Source organism: Salvelinus fontinalis, chromosome 41, assembly GCF_029448725.1.
Source record: "Salvelinus fontinalis isolate EN_2023a chromosome 41, ASM2944872v1, whole genome shotgun sequence".
Classification (NCBI taxonomy): domain Eukaryota; kingdom Metazoa; phylum Chordata; class Actinopteri; order Salmoniformes; family Salmonidae; genus Salvelinus; species Salvelinus fontinalis.
Window position 1 is genome coordinate 22,892,484 of NC_074705.1, and position 18,497 is coordinate 22,910,980.

General features: G+C 42.9%; 2 protein-coding genes across 3 annotated transcripts; one reads left to right on the plus strand and one right to left on the minus strand.

The window, feature by feature from the left end:
• Nucleotides 1–30: 30 nt before the first annotated feature.
• On the minus strand, nt 31–10,417 carry LOC129840628 (dTDP-D-glucose 4,6-dehydratase-like). Of its 2 annotated transcripts, XM_055908638.1 has the most exons (12): nt 9,972–10,417; nt 9,744–9,810; nt 8,995–9,063; nt 5,392–5,482; nt 5,120–5,262; nt 4,824–4,922; nt 4,657–4,716; nt 2,946–2,989; nt 2,662–2,827; nt 2,260–2,315; nt 2,011–2,108; nt 31–1,904 (listed from the first exon to the last, which is right to left on the minus strand). In XM_055908638.1, the coding sequence occupies exons 1-12, from the start codon at nt 10,016–10,018 to the stop codon at nt 1,825–1,827; spliced, it is 1,020 nt and encodes a 339-aa protein (XP_055764613.1). In that variant the 5' UTR covers nt 10,019–10,417; the 3' UTR covers nt 31–1,824. The 2 variants fall into 2 exon arrangements, with proteins under 2 accessions (XP_055764613.1, XP_055764614.1); XM_055908639.1 differs by lacking the exon at nt 8,995–9,063.
• Nucleotides 10,418–10,526: 109 nt separating this feature from the next.
• On the plus strand, nt 10,527–16,199 carry LOC129840627 (integral membrane protein GPR180-like). Its single transcript, XM_055908637.1, has 9 exons — nt 10,527–10,767; nt 11,323–11,472; nt 11,756–11,956; nt 12,427–12,607; nt 12,775–12,824; nt 12,938–13,095; nt 14,048–14,239; nt 14,343–14,420; nt 14,516–16,199. Exons 1-9 carry the CDS (start codon nt 10,629–10,631, stop codon nt 14,666–14,668), a joined length of 1,302 nt encoding a protein of 433 aa, XP_055764612.1. The 5' UTR covers nt 10,527–10,628; the 3' UTR covers nt 14,669–16,199.
• Nucleotides 16,200–18,497: the final 2,298 nt, after the last annotated feature.

An 18,497-nucleotide genomic window follows, 5' to 3' on the forward strand; every position in this document is an offset into this window, starting at 1 on the left:
CCGGAGTTTAATATTCAACATTCAAGCCTGCTCTATAAAGTTATTTATTGACTATGATAAATACACTGCTCAAAAAAATAAAGGGAACAATTAAACAACACAATGTAACTCCAAGTCAATCACACTTCTGTGAAATCAAACTGTCCACTTAGGAAGCAACACTGATTGACAATAAATTTCACATGCTGTTGTGCAAATGGGAGATGGAAATTATAGGCAATTAGCAAGACACCCCCAATAAAGGAGTGGTTCTGCAGGTGGTGACCACAGACCACTTCTCAGTTCCTATGCTTCCTGGCTGATGTTTTGGTCACTTTTGAATGCTGGCGGTGCTTTCACTCTAGTGGTAGCATGAGACGGAGTCTACAACCCACACAAGTGGCTCAGGTAGTGCAGCTCATCCAGGATGGCACATCAATGCGAGCTGTGGCAAGAAGGTTTGCTGTGTCTGTCAGCGTAGTGTCCAGAGCATGGAGGCGCTACCAGAGGACAGGCCAGTACATCAGGAGACGTGGAGGAGGCCGTAGGAGGGCAACAACCCAGCAGCAAGACCGCTACCTCCGCCTATGTGCAAGGAGGAGCACTGCCAGAGCCCTGTAAAATGACCTCCAGCAGGCCACAAATGTGCATGTGTCTGCTCAAATGGTCAGAAACAGACTCCATGAGGGTGGTATGAGGGCCCGATGTTCACAGGTGGGGGTTGTGCTTACAGCCCAACACCGTGCAGGAAGTTTGGCATTTGCCAGAGAACACCAAGATTGGCAAATTTGCCACTGGCGCCCTGTGCTCTTCACAGATGAAAGCAGGTTCACACTGAGCACGTGACAGACGTGACAGAGTCTGGAGACGCTGTGGAGAACGTTCTGCTGCCTGCAACATCCTCCAGCATGACCGGTTTGGCGGTGGGTCAGTCATGGTGTGGGGTGGCATTTCTTTGGGGGGCCGCACAGCCCTACATGGGCTCGCCAGAGGTAGCCTGACTGCCATTAGGTACCGAGATGAGATCCTCAGACCCCTTGTGAGACCATATGCTGGTGCGGTTGGCCCTGGGTTCCTCCTAATGCAAGACAATGCTAGACCTCATGTGGCTGGAGTGTGTCAGCAGTTCCTGCAAGAGGAAGGCATTGATGCTATGGACTGGCCCGCCCGTTTCCCAGACCTGAATCCAATTGAGCACATCTGGGACATGTTGCACCACAGACTGTCCAGGAGTTGGCGGATGCTTTAGTCCAGGTCTGGGAGGAGATCCCTCAGGAGACCATCCGCCACCTCATCAGGAGCATGCCCAGGAGTTGTAGAGAGGTCATACAGGCACGTGGAGGCCACACACACTACTGAGCCTCATTTTGATTTGTTTTAAGGACATTACATCAAAGTTGGATCAGCCTGTAGTGTGGTTTTCCACTTTAATTTTGAGTGTGACTCCAAATCCAGACCTCCATGGGTTGATAAATTTGATTTCCATTGATAAGTGTTGTGTGATTTTGTTGTCAGCACATTCAACTATGTAAAGAAAAAAGTATTTAATAAGAATATTTCATTCATTCAGATCTAGGATGTGTTATTTTAGTGTTCCCTTTATTTTTTTGAGCAGTGTATATTACACTCCACCTTCATTAGTAAAACATTTATAAAAATAAGTGTTCCCTTGCACACCCACAGTGATTGAGATGATGGTTTGACTAGTGGAGGTCAACAACCCTAATTAAGATTGATTAATTGAACCAGATGTGTTAATACAGGGCTGGAACAAAAGACAGCACACCCTGTAGCTCTCCAGGAACACGGTTGGTGACCACGAATACAGGAAGAGGATCTATGTGGTTATTGGTCTCTGGTATCGAGCTCAAAGGTAATTGGTTTGACATCTGGCCAGAAGTCTGGATTCTCTTGGTACCATTTGACTGTAAAACAAATGGAGAGGACACTTTAGAGATTCACCCCTTGTGCTAAAATATATATGAAAGTCAATCTAAGGAATCCATAGAGTAACGTGTTCATGTACTGTACCTGTCCTTCTGATGCCCTCTGACCATGACACTGCAGGCTTCCAGCCCAGCCTCCACAGCTTCTCACAGTTCACAGGGTACCTCAGGTCAACCACTGGCCTTGGGTGGGTGAGAGGTTCAACAATGTCAGTGTCTTAGGAGCCAATCACACAGCCTGCCTTTCTCACGCTGGTTTCCATGGCAAAGACATGCTCAAAGGAAGTAAAGGCTCTGAAATGTGTTTAGTGTGATCCCCTTATACTTCACTCACCGGTCAGGCACAAACTCCAGCCAGTCATCCAGTTCTGCATCAGGTACATGCCTGACCTGTAATACACACTATTAGCAGATGTCTTTCAGTGGCTCAGTAAAGAGGACTACAGAGTGACCAGACACACACTTCACCCACCATCTTGATAAGTTCTCTGGCTAGTTGAATGATGGATATCCTACCATCTTGATAAGTTCTCTGGCTAGCTGAATGATGGATATCCTACCATCTTGATAAGTTCTCTGGCTAGTTGAATGATGGATATCCTACCATCTTGATAAGTTCTCTGGCTAGTTGAATGATGGGTATCTTAAAATCTTGATAAGTTCTCTGGCTAGTTGAATGATGGATATCCTACCCTCTTGATAAGTTATCTGGCAAGTTGAATGATGGACATCCTACCATCTTGATAAGTTCTCTGGCTAGTTGAATGATGGATATCTCGAAGTCGGTCCCGATGTTGTAGGTTTCTCCCACCACTCCCCTCTCCAGGATGGTGTGGAATGCTTCAATGGCATCATCCACGTACAGGAAGTGGCGAGATTGGGGGCTGGTCCCTTGGATGGTACTGTGGCAGAGAGGAGCATGGGATATGTAGGCTTTATTTGAAACAATAACATATGAAGTAAAACATGCACACATAGTCTGGGATGATGTCAGTGCTCTCTTAAAGTCTAAGTATTTACCATTTTTTGTTCAGCTGAAGGAAGGACACGAATTTTGGAATGACCTGGGGAAAAAAAAAAAAACTTTGTTGTGCTGCAAACCCGTTAACGGGATGATATGACAACAGCCAGTGAAAGTGCAGGGCGCCAAATTCAAACAGAAATCTCATAATTAAAATTCCTCAAACATAGATGTATCTTATACAATTTTAAAGGTAATCTTGTTGTTAATCTCACCAAAGTGTCCGATTTCAAATAGTCTTTACAGCGAAAGCACCACAAACGATTATGTTAGGTCACCGCAAAATCACAGTCATTTTTCCAGCCAAAGACAGGAGTCACAAAAAGCAGAAAGAGATAAAATGAATCACTAACCTTTGATGATCTTCATCAGATGACACTAATAAGACTTCATGTTACACAATACATATATGTTTTGTTTGAAAAAGTTCATATTTATATCCAAAAACCTCAGTTTACATTGGCGCCATATTCAGAAATGCCTCCAAAATATCCGGAGAAATTGCAGAGAGCCATGTCAAATAACATAAATACTCATCATAAACTTTGATGAAAGATACATGTTTTACATAGAATTAAAGATACACTTGTTCTTAATGCAAACGCTGTGTCAGATTTCAAAAGCTTTAGGGCAAAAGCACAATATTCAATAATCTGAGAACAGCGTTCAGCCACAAAAGGAAGCCATACAGTTACCCGCCAAATTGTGCAGTCAACAAAACTCATAAAAAGCATTATAAATCTTCACTTACCTTTGCTGATCTTCTTCGGAATGCACTCCCAAGACTCCCACAAAAAATGTTTGATTTGTTCGGTAATGTCCATCATTTATGTCCAAATAGCTATTTTTGTTAGAGTGTTTGGTAAACAAATCCAAAGTCAGGAAGCGCATTCACTAAAAGCAGACGAAATGTCAAAAAGTTCCGTAACAGTCAGTAGAAACATGTCAAACGATGTATTGAATCAATCTTTAGAATGTTTTTAACATAAATCTTCAGTAACGTTCCAACCGGAGAATTACATTGACTTCAGATGTGCGATGGAACAGAGATCCCTCTCATGTGAACGCGCATGGTCAGGTCATGATATACCTTACTAATTCCTGTCTCCTTCGGCCCCACTTCACAGTAGAGGCATCAGACAAGGTTCTACAGACTGTTGACATCTAGTGGAAGCCGTAGGAAGTGCAAACACATCCATATCCCACTGTGTATTCAATAGGGTCTTGGTTGAAAATCGACCAACCTCAGAATTCCCACTTCCTGATTGGATTTTTTCTCAGGTTTTTGCCAGCCATATGAGTTCTGTTATACTCACAGACATCATTCAAACAGTTTTAGAAATTTTCAGAGTGTTTTCTTTCCAATACGAATAATAATATGCATATATTAGCAACTGGGACTGAGGAGCAGGCAGTTTACTATGGGCACCTCTGTGCACCTTTCATCACAGCTACTCAATACTGCCCCTGCAGCCATAAGAAGTTAAAAGACCAGACACACAACAGAAATATATAGAACTGTGGTTCACAACCAGGGTTACTAGGACCCCTAGGGGTACTTGAGAAGACTCATGAAACCATAGGGTTACTGGTAAAATGCACATTAGGGGGTACTTCAGAGGTACTCCGGGCAGAGCAAAATTCAGTTGGTGGTACAGTAACCGAAAAAGGTTGGGAACCACTGATATAGAATATAGATACTATATTGACCTTCTCCAAGTACTGTCTGGGTCCATATACATTATTGCTCCTTGTTATTATAACAGGAAACTGAAAGAAAGAGAAAAATATTAATACAAAATAATACAAAAATGTGTACATGCCTCACAGAAAAACTTGGTTATAACTGTGGTATGTCTGTTGACAGTATTTACTACCTTGTGTCTCTCCCTGTAGGACAATACAAGACACTCAGCAGCTGCTTTAGACACAGAGTATGGGTTGTTGGGTCTTCTTGGGCTGGTTTCATCTAATTCCTACATGGGGGTAAAAGAGACCGCTTTTAACACCGGGGACTGACAGTGCTGCAGACAAAGAACCTTAAAAAGTGGCAAAAGAAGTTGAGAAGTGGCACTCAAAAACTTGGAGCTCAAATGTAAATGTGGCATACACCTTACAAAAAGTTATGATAATTATGTCAGGATATCAGTGAAAATGATATGAGTGGACTGACCTTATAAAGACTCTCTCCGTACACCTCATCTGTACTAATGTAAATAAACTTCTCCACCTTGGCCTCAAAAGCTGCTTTCAGTAGCACCCTTGTCCCCTCCACGTTCACCGTGTGGTATCTGGACGGCCAAACGAAGGACGTCTCTGAAAAGGGGGCACAGAAACATATGGATGAATGTCTTGCTCTATGGGTCACTGAGTGTTGTCAACAAGGCCTTTGATTGTTTTGGCATGGTAACAACACAATCTAAACAGTAAAACGTAATTTCTTACCAACATGTGTTTGAGCCGCAAAGTGAAAGACGATGTCGATATTTTCTGTGGCAAAGATGTGGTTTACCAAGCGTGGATTGCATATATCCCCCTGTTAAAGAAAAGGGACAAACCATGACACATATTCAAGCTAACAGTCTTTATGATTTTTTATATTTTTATTTTTTACAATAAACAAAAACATACATAGACAAAAACAATAAACAACTTAACATTCATACATTTCCAAACATTAATCACATCCTACTTACTCAGACCCAAATGTTTCCACCGTAACCACACCATATGTTGTTTGTAATGCTTTTAAGACAATGCCCCATATGACTTCAAATTGTGTTCTTTTGTTTCTGTCCTAGACAGATTTTTTTCAATATGTAAATAATAAAGCATTTGATTCTTCCATTCTCTTAAAGTTGGAGTATCATTTGACTGCCAGTGTTAAAGTAATAGTTTATTCAATATAATTGTCCAACCCATTCGGTATCTCACCGCACCCCTCTATGCCATGTCTTGAAATATGCAGAAAGACGGATTAAAAGTAAACTTACATTGTACAACTTCTGACAACTAGCTTTATAACTTCACCCATAACTTTTGGAACATAGCACTCCCAGAAGGCATGAATTATTGAGTCATTATTAGTTTTACACTTAAGACATTACTCTGCCGTTGTGCTGTAGAATTTGTGAATTTTGTCTCTTGTATTATACATTGTATACATTAGTTTATACTGGATTAAGTGTATATTGTCATTAATTGTAATTTTGTTCGTTATGTTCCAACACTCCCTCCATCTTGTGCCAATATCAGTTATTTTTAAGTCTTGGTTCCAATAGTTTTTTTTTCTTCTTTTCCCTAAGACATTGTTAGTTCATTAGGCTTTTTTTGTGCAAGGTTTTGTATATATTACCTTTCATATGAGTATATTTTCCTGACTCAAATAGGATTCCCTCAACATTGCTCTGATGTCCACTGGATGTCATTAGGTGAATGCACCAATTTGTAAGTCGCTCTGGATAAGAGCGTCTGCTAAATGACTTAAATGTAAATGTAATGTCCAAAAGCTTTCAGGTCAAAATTTCGAGATATAAAACCTTTAAGTTGCATTTATTTGAAATTGTCTACATTGGTCTGTCCAAAATGTATTTTTAATTCTGTCATGGAAATAATTGTATTTCCTATTACCATGTAGTTTATGGTTTCTATGCCTTCAGTTTTCCATGTGGGCCAATTTATCAGTGAATTCTGAAACGCTGTCCAAGGATTGTTCCAGAGGGAGTGAAATTGGTTCATGTAGAATCCGTTTCATGTTCTTCCATGTTGTTACAGTGTTGTTAACTATGAAGTTGTTCATGTTCTTAGCTTCATCCTTTGAAAACAGACACATAAAAAGATTCTGGGGATGAGCATGCGCATCTTCAATATGTACCCATTGTTCCTCTTTAGTGTATTTAACAACATGTTGCAAGTAAAAGCCTTGGGTGGCGAGTTGATACAATTCCAAATCTGGAAAGTTAAAAAACACCCTCAGACTTAGGAAGATGATAAACTATCCTTTTTATTCAGTGGTATTTCCCCACATGAAGTCTGTTATGGCCGAGTATACATTTGTAAATAATGTCTTCGGTGGGGTAATTGGTATATAACTGAAAATACACAGAACAAAAATATATGTATGTAAAATGTTGGTCCCATGTTTCATGAGCTGAAATAAAAGATTAGAGAAATTTTCCATACCCACAAAAAGCATTTTTCTTTCAAATGTTGTGCACACATTTGTTTACATCCCTGTTAGTGAGCATTTCTCCTTTTCCAAGATAATCCACCTGACATGTGTGACATATAAAGAAGCTGATTAAACAGCATGGTCATTACACAGTTGCACCTTGTGTTGGAGACAATTAAAGGCCACTCTAAATTGTGCAGTTTTGTCACACAACACAATTCCACAGATGTTGAGGGAGCGTTCAATTGGCAGGCTGACTGCAGGACTGTCCACCAGTGCTGTTGCCAGATAATTGAATGTTCATTTCTCTACCGTAAGTCTCCTCCAATGTTGTTTTAGAGAATTTGTCAGTACATCCAACTGGCCTCAACTGCTGACCACATGTATGGAGTCGTGTGGGTGAGTGGTTTGCTGATGTCAACGTTGTGAACAGAGTGCCCCATGGGTGGCGGTGGGGTTATGGTATGGGCAGGCATAAACTACGAACAACGAACACAATAGCATTTTATTAATGGCAATTTTAATGCACAGATATAACATGACAAGATCTTGAGGCCCATTGTCGTGCCATTCATCCACCGCCATCACCTCATATTTCAGTATGATCATTTAGATTTTATTTGTACCTTTATTTAACTAGGCAAGTCAGTTAGGAACAAATTCTTATTTACAATAACGGCCTACCCCGGCCAAACCCGGACGACGCTGGGCCAATTGTGTGCCGTCCTATGGGACTCCCAAATCACGGCCAGATGTGATACAGCCTGGATTCGAACTAGGGACTGTAGTAATGTCTCTTGCACTGAGATGCAGTGCCTTAGACCACTGCGCCACTCTGGAGTCCAATGCACGGCCCCATGTCGCAAGGACCTGTACAAAATTCCAGGAAGCAAAACATTTCCAAGTTCTTCCATGGCATGCATACTCACCAGACGTGTCACCCATTGAGCATGTTTGGGTACTCTGGATTGACGTGTACGACAGCGTGTTCCAGTTGTCGCCAATATCCAGCAACTTCGCACAGCCATTGAAGAGGAGTGGGACAACATTCCACAGGCCAAAATCAACAGCCTGATCAAATCTTTGTCAAGACGATGTGTCATGCTGCATGAGGCAAATGGTGGTCACACCAAATACTGGCTGGTTTTCTGATCCACACCCCTACCTTTTTTAAGGCATCTGTGACCAACAGATGCATATCTGTACTCCCAGTCATGTGAAATCCATAGATTCGGGTCTAATGAATTCATTTCAATTGACTGATTTCGTTACATGAACTCTAACTCAGCAAAACCTTTGAAATTGTTGCATGTTGCATTCATATTTTTGTTCAGTTAAATATAAAACTTTGGGAATCATGCCATTCTAAACAGGTTAGTCTATCTGTAAGATTTATGGGGAGATTGTTCCATTTAATTAGATCTGCTTCCATGTTGTTGAGTAATGGGATAAAGCTAACTTCATATATTTGTTGTTTGTTGTCACATATTAAGTATCCTAAGTATTTCATAATTTTTGTGGTCCACAAAGGATTGCTGTAGTTCATGAGTTATTATTTTTCTATTTGCCATTATTTCATTTTTTTTCAATGTTAATTTCATATCCTGAGATTTTTGAGTATTCCGAAAATATTTTGAACAAGGGGGACATTGAGTTTCAAATATTAGTCAGGTATATCAGAAGATCGTCAGCAAATTAGTTTATATTTGTGTTTATCAATACAGATACCTGTTGCATTTGAGTTCTGTCTAATTATTTCAGCAATCAGTTCAATTGCCAGTGCAAACAGGAGGGGAGAGAGGACATCCCTGTCTCGTAACACTGGCACTCCATACACAGTGATGTTACATAACAGCAGGACTTGGCTGTTCTCTCACCCTGATAAAGGTGTAGTTTTCATTCTCCTCTATAGACTCCAGGTTCCTGAGATTGGAACAGTAGTCCAGCTGTATGGGACCAGGAAAAGTTACACAGTCACTCCCAGGAAATGATGACAACTTGGAATTCTGCAGTGACATTGTGTAGTAGTTAGGGTGTATGGGAAATAAGCTTCACTTCGTTTTTTTAGTTAATTGTTTTTTTGTGTGTCACATACACCGGATATGTGCAGTGAAATGTGTTGTCAAATCAAATCAAATGTTATTGGTCACATACACATATTTCGCAGATGTTATTGCGGGTGTAGCAAAATGCTTGTGTTCCTAGCTCCAACAGTGCAGTCATATCTAACAATACACACAAGTCTAAAAAAGTAAAAGAATGGTATTAAGAAATATAAGGACGAGCAATGTCGGAGTCCGGAGTATAAATATATATGGACAGCTGGACTACTGTGATTATGGACAGTATATGGATAGAATATGTAGTATATCTGAAGAATACATTGGATAGAATAGTTTATGTACAGCAATAGTTAAATAGGATAGACCTTGACTAGAATACAGTATATACATATTAAGTGGGTAAAACAGTATGCAAACATTATTAAAGTGACCAGTGTTCCATTATTAAAGTGACCAGTGTTCCATGTCTATGTTGCACCTTGGCAGCAAAGGGAACGAGAGGCCCCAGCTTGAACAGGGCTTGAATCTGTCGTTACAGGAAAGCACATTTAGCTCCTACTCACATTGTCAAAGTTGATGATACGCCAATCTGGATGCCTGTTGACTAGGGAGCAGACAAAATGGGACCCACTGTATTGGGAAAGAGTTACAGATGAAACATGTATTGTATGCAATGAAATCTCATATTTGACATACATTGTAGATTCAACTTGCTTGTTTTCTGTAGTTTAAGTCTTTGTCAGAACACTACTGATCGTCATTATGATGATGATTTGCTAACTGTTACTTACATGAAACCTGCCCCTCCAGTCACCAGGACCGTTTTGACAAAGTCCATCCTCGCACAGCCTGTTGATGTCTCCTCACAACTCTTCTCCTGGATCTTCAGTTTTCATTGAAGCCCAAAGGCACTCTCCTAGTGACATAAGTTATGCCTACCTTAGCTAGCTAACTAGCTTACCTGTGCTGGAGTGTCTTATTGTTGAGTAAACAAGAGATAATCGCAAACTATATGCGGGAACTGATTTTAAGTGATTGAGGCCATTCTAAAGCGAAGCACATCGACAACACGTTAACGAACAGCTAGATAACATTACTCAGATGTTTGTGTTGTCACCAGTTCATGTCAGAAGCAGTTGATACAGTAGAAACCATATCAGCAAAATGTAATGTGCAACTTTTGCGACAGTCTTTTGTCGCTTTATGGCAATGTTGACACGTATCAGAGGCCTGCGTTGAGTTGGTCCGTTTTGGTGCCCACCCTTTTATCGCTCTCTGATTGGCTTGCAGCTTTGACGTAGGTAGAGGTCCTTTTATGATTAGGTAAAACCTAAATCAATCAAACGTTTCAGTGCAGATGGAACTCACTCCTTTTTGACTAGACCACTCATTGTTGTCGTACAATCATCTTCTTTATATCTAATTTGATACGTCTCTTTTAGGAGACAATGTATCCGTTAATGTTCACACTTACAGCCTTCTTACTATGCATTCCAGCTACATTTGGAAAAACTGTGTCGGGAGTTTTCAAGAGCGATGCAGCCAGAGAGCAGAATGGACAGTACATCACAAAATTCATGTACAACGGTAGGTGTAGCAGTCTGACGCTAGCGACAAATTCTGGAGGGAGGCTTGTGTGGATGGATACACATGCACCAAGATGACGTGATGCGTTTTATTATTGGATGTTTTATATAGGCTATAGTTGCAATGCTAATGTACATAAGGAAGCTACAGAACATGTGTTCTTAGTCTGGAAAGTGCTAATCTCCTGCATGGTGTTATTGGGTTCAAAGATCAAATCACATAGGTCTATGCAGTGTCTTAATAATAGGTTGGTTCAGTCTTAAATTAGTCCAGACCCATGAGCATCGGCAATGTCATTCTGTTCCCGGGTACAACATGTTGCCAAATGAGATAGCCAGGCAGTACATTAGAATCAATAGAGCTCCTTCCTTTATCACAGACGGTCTGCATATTCTGTAGGTTCGAAAGAAACCCAATCCTCTGAAAGGTGGATTTAGTGTCCTGTCAGATCTCTTCCCTCCTGCCCTCTTTCTCTCTCTCCCTTCTACTTCCACTACCTCTTCTTCTCTCACACCCTCTCTTGTCTCTCCCTCCCTCGCTCTCTTTCTTCCCCAGTGGGTAGTGGTCTGGTGGTGTGCAGGCTGGAGAATGCTACCCTGGCCATGGAGAAGGAGTCCAGACTCCTGCTCTTCCCGGAGACGGAGGATGGCTTTGACATCGACAACCTCAGCTGCCACGACCGCCTCTCCAAGGCACAGCTCTCCAGTGAGTGTGTCTCTGTGACTGTCACATGTATTGTTGTTTGCATTCATGTCCTGCTGGCTCGTAGTAAACATGCATTCATAAACAAGAGGCATTTGGGGAAGTGGCATAAAGACCATCATTTACAGGACATATTCTGAATGTACTTGCAGTATGTTGCATCAGCATATGTAACCGACTGGTTATCAAACCGTGGCCGTCTGCATGACTTAAGGCCACATTAGCCCTCTGAGCGAAAGCCTAGGGCTTGTCTCCCTCCTAACGTTGTTTCCCTCTCTCTGCTCAGTCCGTCTGAGTGAGGAGGAGCACAACCAGAGCATCCCCCACCTTCACTCCCCCACGGCCTGGATGGCGCTGTATGCAGACCGCTACACCTGCGGGGAGGGGGGCATCATTCCTGCCCACGGGGACCTGACCTTCACCATCCTGCTGTTCAACCCTGACTCGGCAGGCAACCCCTTGGAACACTTCAGCGCTGAGGAGGCAGGTCAGTACATGCACATACTTTAATATATGCATTTGGTACACTGTAAATCGCTTTGGATGAAAGTGTCTGCTAGTATTAACACACCATTTTATACTTCTGAGTTTAAGATATGACTAGGGCTCCAAACAGGACAGCACTGAATGCTTGACTGATTGTGTCCTCCCCACTCCTGGCACTATGACCCACCCTCCTTCCTACCCCTGCCCCCCTGCCTAACCCCCTTTCCCTCCTTCTTACCCCTGTCCCCTTGACCCACCCTCCTTCCTACCCCTGCCCCCCTGCCTAACCCCCTTTCCCTCCTTCCTACCCCTGTCCCCTTGACCCACCCTCCTTTCCCCCTGCCCCACCCTCCTCCCTACCCCTGCCCCACCCTCCTCCCTGACCCCCCCTCCTCCATACCCACCCTCCTCCCTATACCCGCCCCCCTGACCCACCCTCCTCCCTACCTACCTGACCCACCCCCCTACCAGGCCTGCATAGTTTCTACTGTCTGCTGATCCTGGCCTACTTTGTGGCATCCTGTATCTACATTCAGCCTCTGTGGATGGCCCTGAGAAAGGGTGGGCCCATGCACACGGTGCTGAAGGTGCTCTCCACAGCCTTGGCCCTACAGGGGATCTCTGCCCTCTTCAACTACATCCACCTGGCCAGGTGAGTGATACTCAGTCCCAGTCATTATTACAGTCACCTTTCAGCAGCCCTGTTCAGGTTTACATCAGTTACTGTATAACAGGATTATCCTGTATTTCAGGATATTTGGATGAGTGAACATCAGTCTTGTTGTGTAAAAACACACACCTTTTGCTCTCGTTCCACAGGTATGCCAGGGATGGAGTGGGCATTCCTATCATGGGCAGCTTGGCAGAGTGTGAGTGTTGTATTCTCACTCTCTGTCGCTCTTGCTTCTTTCTTCGTATTGTCTTTCGTTCTTCCTTTGTGACTGTGCTGACTGTTGCCTGTTGTTGTTCTCCCATGCTGCAGTCTGTGACATGGTATCCCAGGTGTCCATGCTGTACATGCTGCTGAGTCTGTGTGTGGGCTGGACCCTGAGCAAGAACAGGAAGCCCCAGAGCAGACCTCTCCAGTGGGACTCCTCCCCCGCCTCCAAAGCCCTCGCTATGGGAGGGGTCGCCACACAGGTCAGAGCCTCATCAGCCTATCCATGACCTTTAATCCCTTACCCCAAAATACTAAGCCCTGACCCTGACACTAACTTCCATCTCACTGGATACAGTAGTCCCTACTACTTGCACTAACCTCTACCTTGCTCGCACCATCCCCTATCCTGACCAATACTGTAACCCTCTATCCTGACCAATACTGTAAGCCCCTATCCTGACCAATACTGTAAGCCCCTATCCTGACCAATACGGTAAGCCCCTATCCTGACCAATACGGTAAGCCCCTATCCTGACCAATACTGTAAGCCCCTATCCTGACCAAAACTGTAAGCCCCTATCCTGACCAAAACTGTAAGCCCCTATCCTGACCAATACTGTAAGCCCCTATCCTGACCAATACTGTAAGCCCCTATCCTGACCAATACTGTAACCCCCTATCCTGACCAATACTGTAACCCCCTATCCTGACCAATACTGTAACCCCCTATCCTGACCAATACGGTAAGCCCCTATCCTGACCAATACGGTAAGCCCCTATCCTGACCAATACGGTAAGCCCCTATCCTGACCAATACTGTAAGCCCCTATCCTGACCAATACGGTAAGCCCCTATCCTGACCAATACGGTAAGCCCCTATCCTGACCAATACGGTAAGCCCCTATCCTGACCAATACGGTAAGCCCCTATCCTGACCAATACTGTAAGCCCCTATCCTGACCAAAACTGTAAGCCCCTATCCTGACCAAAACTGTAAGCCCCTATCCTGACCAATACTGTAACCCCCTATCCTGACCAATACTGTAAGCCCCTATCCTGACCAAAACTGTAAGCCCCTATCCTGACCAATACTGTAAGCCCCTATTAACTCTCAATTTCCCCTTTGGGATCAGTCAATAAAAACACATTCAATACCAATGACCTAAATACCTTTCCACTGACTCCCTGTCTGTGTCGCTGCCGGGCCACCAGGGGGCGCTACTGCTGTGGGAGCAGTATGAGGAGACGGAGCACCACAGCTACCACGCCCAGCGCAGCATAGCGGGTCTGTTGCTCATATCTCTACGTATCATCCTGGCCTTGCTGCTGGCCTCCGTGCTCTACACCATCATCAGCACAGAGAGGAGCGCCCTCAAGAGAGACTTCTACCTCAGCTTCTCCAAGGTAGGCGTCCAAGAATAGCTGGTAACCCTTTCCATGCGTTTATAGTGCCATCTACTGTGCATTATAAGATTGGTTATTCCAGTCTCACTAGTTTGTTTCTCAGGGTTGTTTTATCTGGTTCCTGTGCCACCCTGTGCTGGTCCTACTCTCTGTGGTCTTCAACGAGCATCAGAGAGAAAAGGTGAGAGGACGACACTCTATAGATGTATATATATATTGTACTGACTCATTCGGAAGGTTTTTGGTGTTGATGTTTGTGTGTGTCTGTGTTTCTAGGTTGTGACAATCGGTGTGATTCTGTGCCAGGCTATCTCGGTGGTGATCCTCTACCAGCTTTTCCTGTCCCGTAGCTTATACTGGGAAGTATCTTCTCTCTCCTCTGTCTCACTACCCCTCACCATGTCCAGAGGGGGCCGGGGACGCTACTGACCCCGCGTGCAGGGGGAACACTTTCACTGTGACACACGCCGAGGGCTAAGGGATACACCGTGACACCTGCAGTTAAAGGGACAAAACTTCCACTCCTCTCCGCTCACTCACGGAGAAGGTGCCCCCACAGACAGGTGAGGAAAGAGGAGGGTGGGATGAAGAGAAGGAAGTAGGAAGTTCACCCACAAATATAGAAGAGAAGAGGAATGATGGCCTGCTCATGTAGCTGGATAGCACACCTATTTAATACCCTCCCAAACAGGTTGAGAGTGAGACCTGGGTTTAAGCGCACATAAAGTATGTATGTAAATGAGACTCATTTGTTAGTATACAACAGATGTGGACACAGGTAACTGCCAAAATAATGGAAACACTTGAGTAAAAGAGGGATCCAAAGTGTATTAAAAGCAGGTGCTTCCACACAGGTGTGGTTCCTGGGTTAAGCAATTCACATCCCATCATGCTTAGGGTCATGTATAAAAATTCTGTCTGCCATGGCTGTGGCCCTACAGGCTGACAATGCCCCCATTCACAGGGCAAGGGCGGTCACTGAATGGTTTGATGAGCATGAAAATGATGTGAACCATATGGCCGTCTCAGTCACCAGATCTCAACCGGGGACGGTGTTTTCCACCACCATCAACAAAACATCAAATGATGGAATTTCTCGTGGAAGAATGATGTCGCATCCCTCCAATAGAGTTCCAGAATCTATGCCAAGGTGCATTGAAGCTGTTCTGGCTTGTGGCATAATGCCCTATTAAGACACTTTATGTTGGTGTTTTCCTTATTTTGGCAGTTACCTGTATGTTCGTCTTATTTACAATTGTATGTATGTGTGAAATTGTGGTTTACTGTTTTATTTTGAATGTCAAACTTTGGCTGGATTTGATGTCTCTTTCTTTTTCAGACAGAGTATAAGACTCCCAAAATGTTTAAAAGGTTTATAATAGATTACAACGAAAGGTTACTGATTGTCAAATTCCCTGTTAAGTCTTATTCATTGCCTATAAAGATATCCATGCGCGGACTGAAATACATTTGTTTACCGTTGATCCATATGGCTCCATGTTCAGTGTGGTAAATCTCAAACCAATAATATAGTCTGATCTTAACTCTGTCAGAAATAGAAAGTTGGGACGTTTTTCTTAACAGAGTTGCTTCACACTGTTTTACTGCTGTTTCATTCTATTGTCGTCAATTGATCGTTCTTTCTGCGAGGTTCTGGTGTGCTGAAGCTATTACAGAAATCACATGGAATCTTTGTATCATCCCCAGCACTCCAACACTGCAGTTAGTTGCATGTGTGAGAATCGTATTGCTATTATTATTTGTGTAATTATTGAATTATACTTGAATGTGAACGCTTGGTATTGTTTCGTCTGACATTGGAGCTAGACGTGCAATGTTTAAATACAGCTTTATTTTCTTTCTCAATCGTTGCAAGTGCCCGAGAAGACAATCACTTTGCTAGTAGAGAAGGTACCTGTGTTTGTCTATTAAAAGATGGGTTTCACATTGACATACATAACCAGTCATAGTTAAGTTATGCGGAGATATTGGGGGGGAAATGGTGAACAGAGCAGTGACTGTGTAATGTTCCTATTAAGCATGTTTATAAGGCTGTCTAAATTCATTACTGTATACTTTTATAAAATAAGTCTTTATCAGATGCTGATGCAATACAAGAAAATGTCTGCAGGGGGCAGCAGTTCTCTTGATCTGTTACAGTAGCTACTGTAGACCAGCGTTTCTCAACCCTGGTCCTCCAGTACCCCCAACAGGAAACACTTGTATTGTAACCCTGGACAAGCACACCTGATTCAACTTGTCAACTAATCATCAAGCCCTCAATGAGTTGAACGAGGTGTGTTTGTCCAGCGCTGCAACCAAACGGTCTATTGTTGAGCAAAGACACTGCAGTAGACTACTCTCAACCAATGCACACTCAAACCACAGAAGTTACCAGTGTCTTTGCTCAAACTGCCTGCATTTTCATTCAACAATTAAAGACATGATAATTCTGGATAATTCAAACATGGAAGGACAAACCATGAAATGTCACCATGACGCTCCACCTTGAGTACACAAACAGTTTTCCGCTCTCCACTTCCTCAAACGGCTCTGAGAGGTTAATATCAAACACTAACATCAGAGCTTAGCCGAGTCAGTCTCACTTTATTTGGGTAGTTAATCATCTTTTGTTGGTCATTGGTTTCGGTCCGTCTGCTATGGATTCCAGTATGTGACACTAAATAGGCCAATATAACTAGTAGCCTACACAACACAGTCAAAGTTGTGGAAACATGTCGTGGAATGTGGTTAAACTAACCCCAGACTTCTAAACAGTAAACAGTCAAAAGGGGAAGAGTCGTGTTACTGATATTCTCCACTGCCTGTTGGCCTGTTTGGTGGTTTCGGAGTCACTGTCAGTTAGCTGGTTTTAATTATTGTTTTCTGGATGCTATTTCACTCATTTTACCTTCATGTTGCAAAAGATCAAGAACATACTATGATGGCAGTGTTTACACAGGCAGCCCAATTCTGTTATTGTTTTCACTAATCTGTCTTTTGACCAATCAGATCAGCTCTGAAAAAGATCTGATGTGAAAAGATGTGATTGGTCAAAAGACCAATTAGTGGGGTGGGGGGAAATTCAGAATTGGGCTGCCTGTGTAAACGCAGCCTATATGGCACTGAACCTTAGATGAATTAAAACTATTTGAGAGTGGTGGGCTATTAGTGACAATGAGGACTAGGCCAGCAGCAAAGTAGTGCTCACTCCCTCACCAGTTCCATACTGCTGTTTAACCAGGTGCTCCTGTACTGGTTTACACACATCAGTGGCTCCCTACAGACCAGACCATAGCGTCCATCTTGGGTCTTTTCAGGACACCGGTTACCCACTGGGCTATTTCTGACCTCAGGCACACCAGGACACTGTGGGCTGAGGGGGATGAATACACACAGGACTTATTTTCCTGCAATACCACCATTAACTCCCTTTCTTGTATTATGCAAATAGTCTGACAACAGGAACGTGCTTGGGCTAATACTGTAACATTCATTTGCACCTTTTTTGACTCTACCACAGAAAGTAGTACCAATTCAGGCAGTACTATTCCATTACAGGGGGGACTTATTTTAATAGTGTTCCTTTAGATAAGTGGGTTTCTATGTATTCTATATCTAGGTCAGGTAGAGAGTAGCGTAGCTGGCAGCCTGAAACCACAGGCAAAGATGGACAGTTTCTGTTAGATGTATTTGAAATACTTATTTGAATTCAGAGTATTTTGTAATTTGACTTACACTGGGCTGAACTACAATCCAATGTGTTTTGTATTTTCAAAATACTGTAATTTGGATTGTCAAAATACAAAATACTTTTCTATACCATTTTTGATAGCAGTTCACATTTTGTGGCCCCTCTTTCACCCTGCATTGGTATCAGAAGTTTGATAGCACTATGGTGTGATACAATTGTCTGCTAAATGAATGAATGAATGTGTTTGTCATCGGCAAGGACTTGGGAGTTTTATTTGGGATTAAAAGAAAGGGAATAGAGCTAAGCACAGACATAGTCCTAGAGGAAAACCTGGTTCAGTCTGCTTTCCAACAGACACAGAGACAAATCCACCTTTCATCAGGACAGTAGCCTAAAACGCAAGGCCAAATATACACTGGAGTTACTACCAAGACGATATTGAATGTTTGAGTGGCCTAGTTACAGTTGACTTAAAATCGACTTGAAAATGGCTGTTTAGCAATGATCAACAACCAACTTGACAGAGCTTGAATCATTTTTTAAAGACTAATGGGCAAATAATAT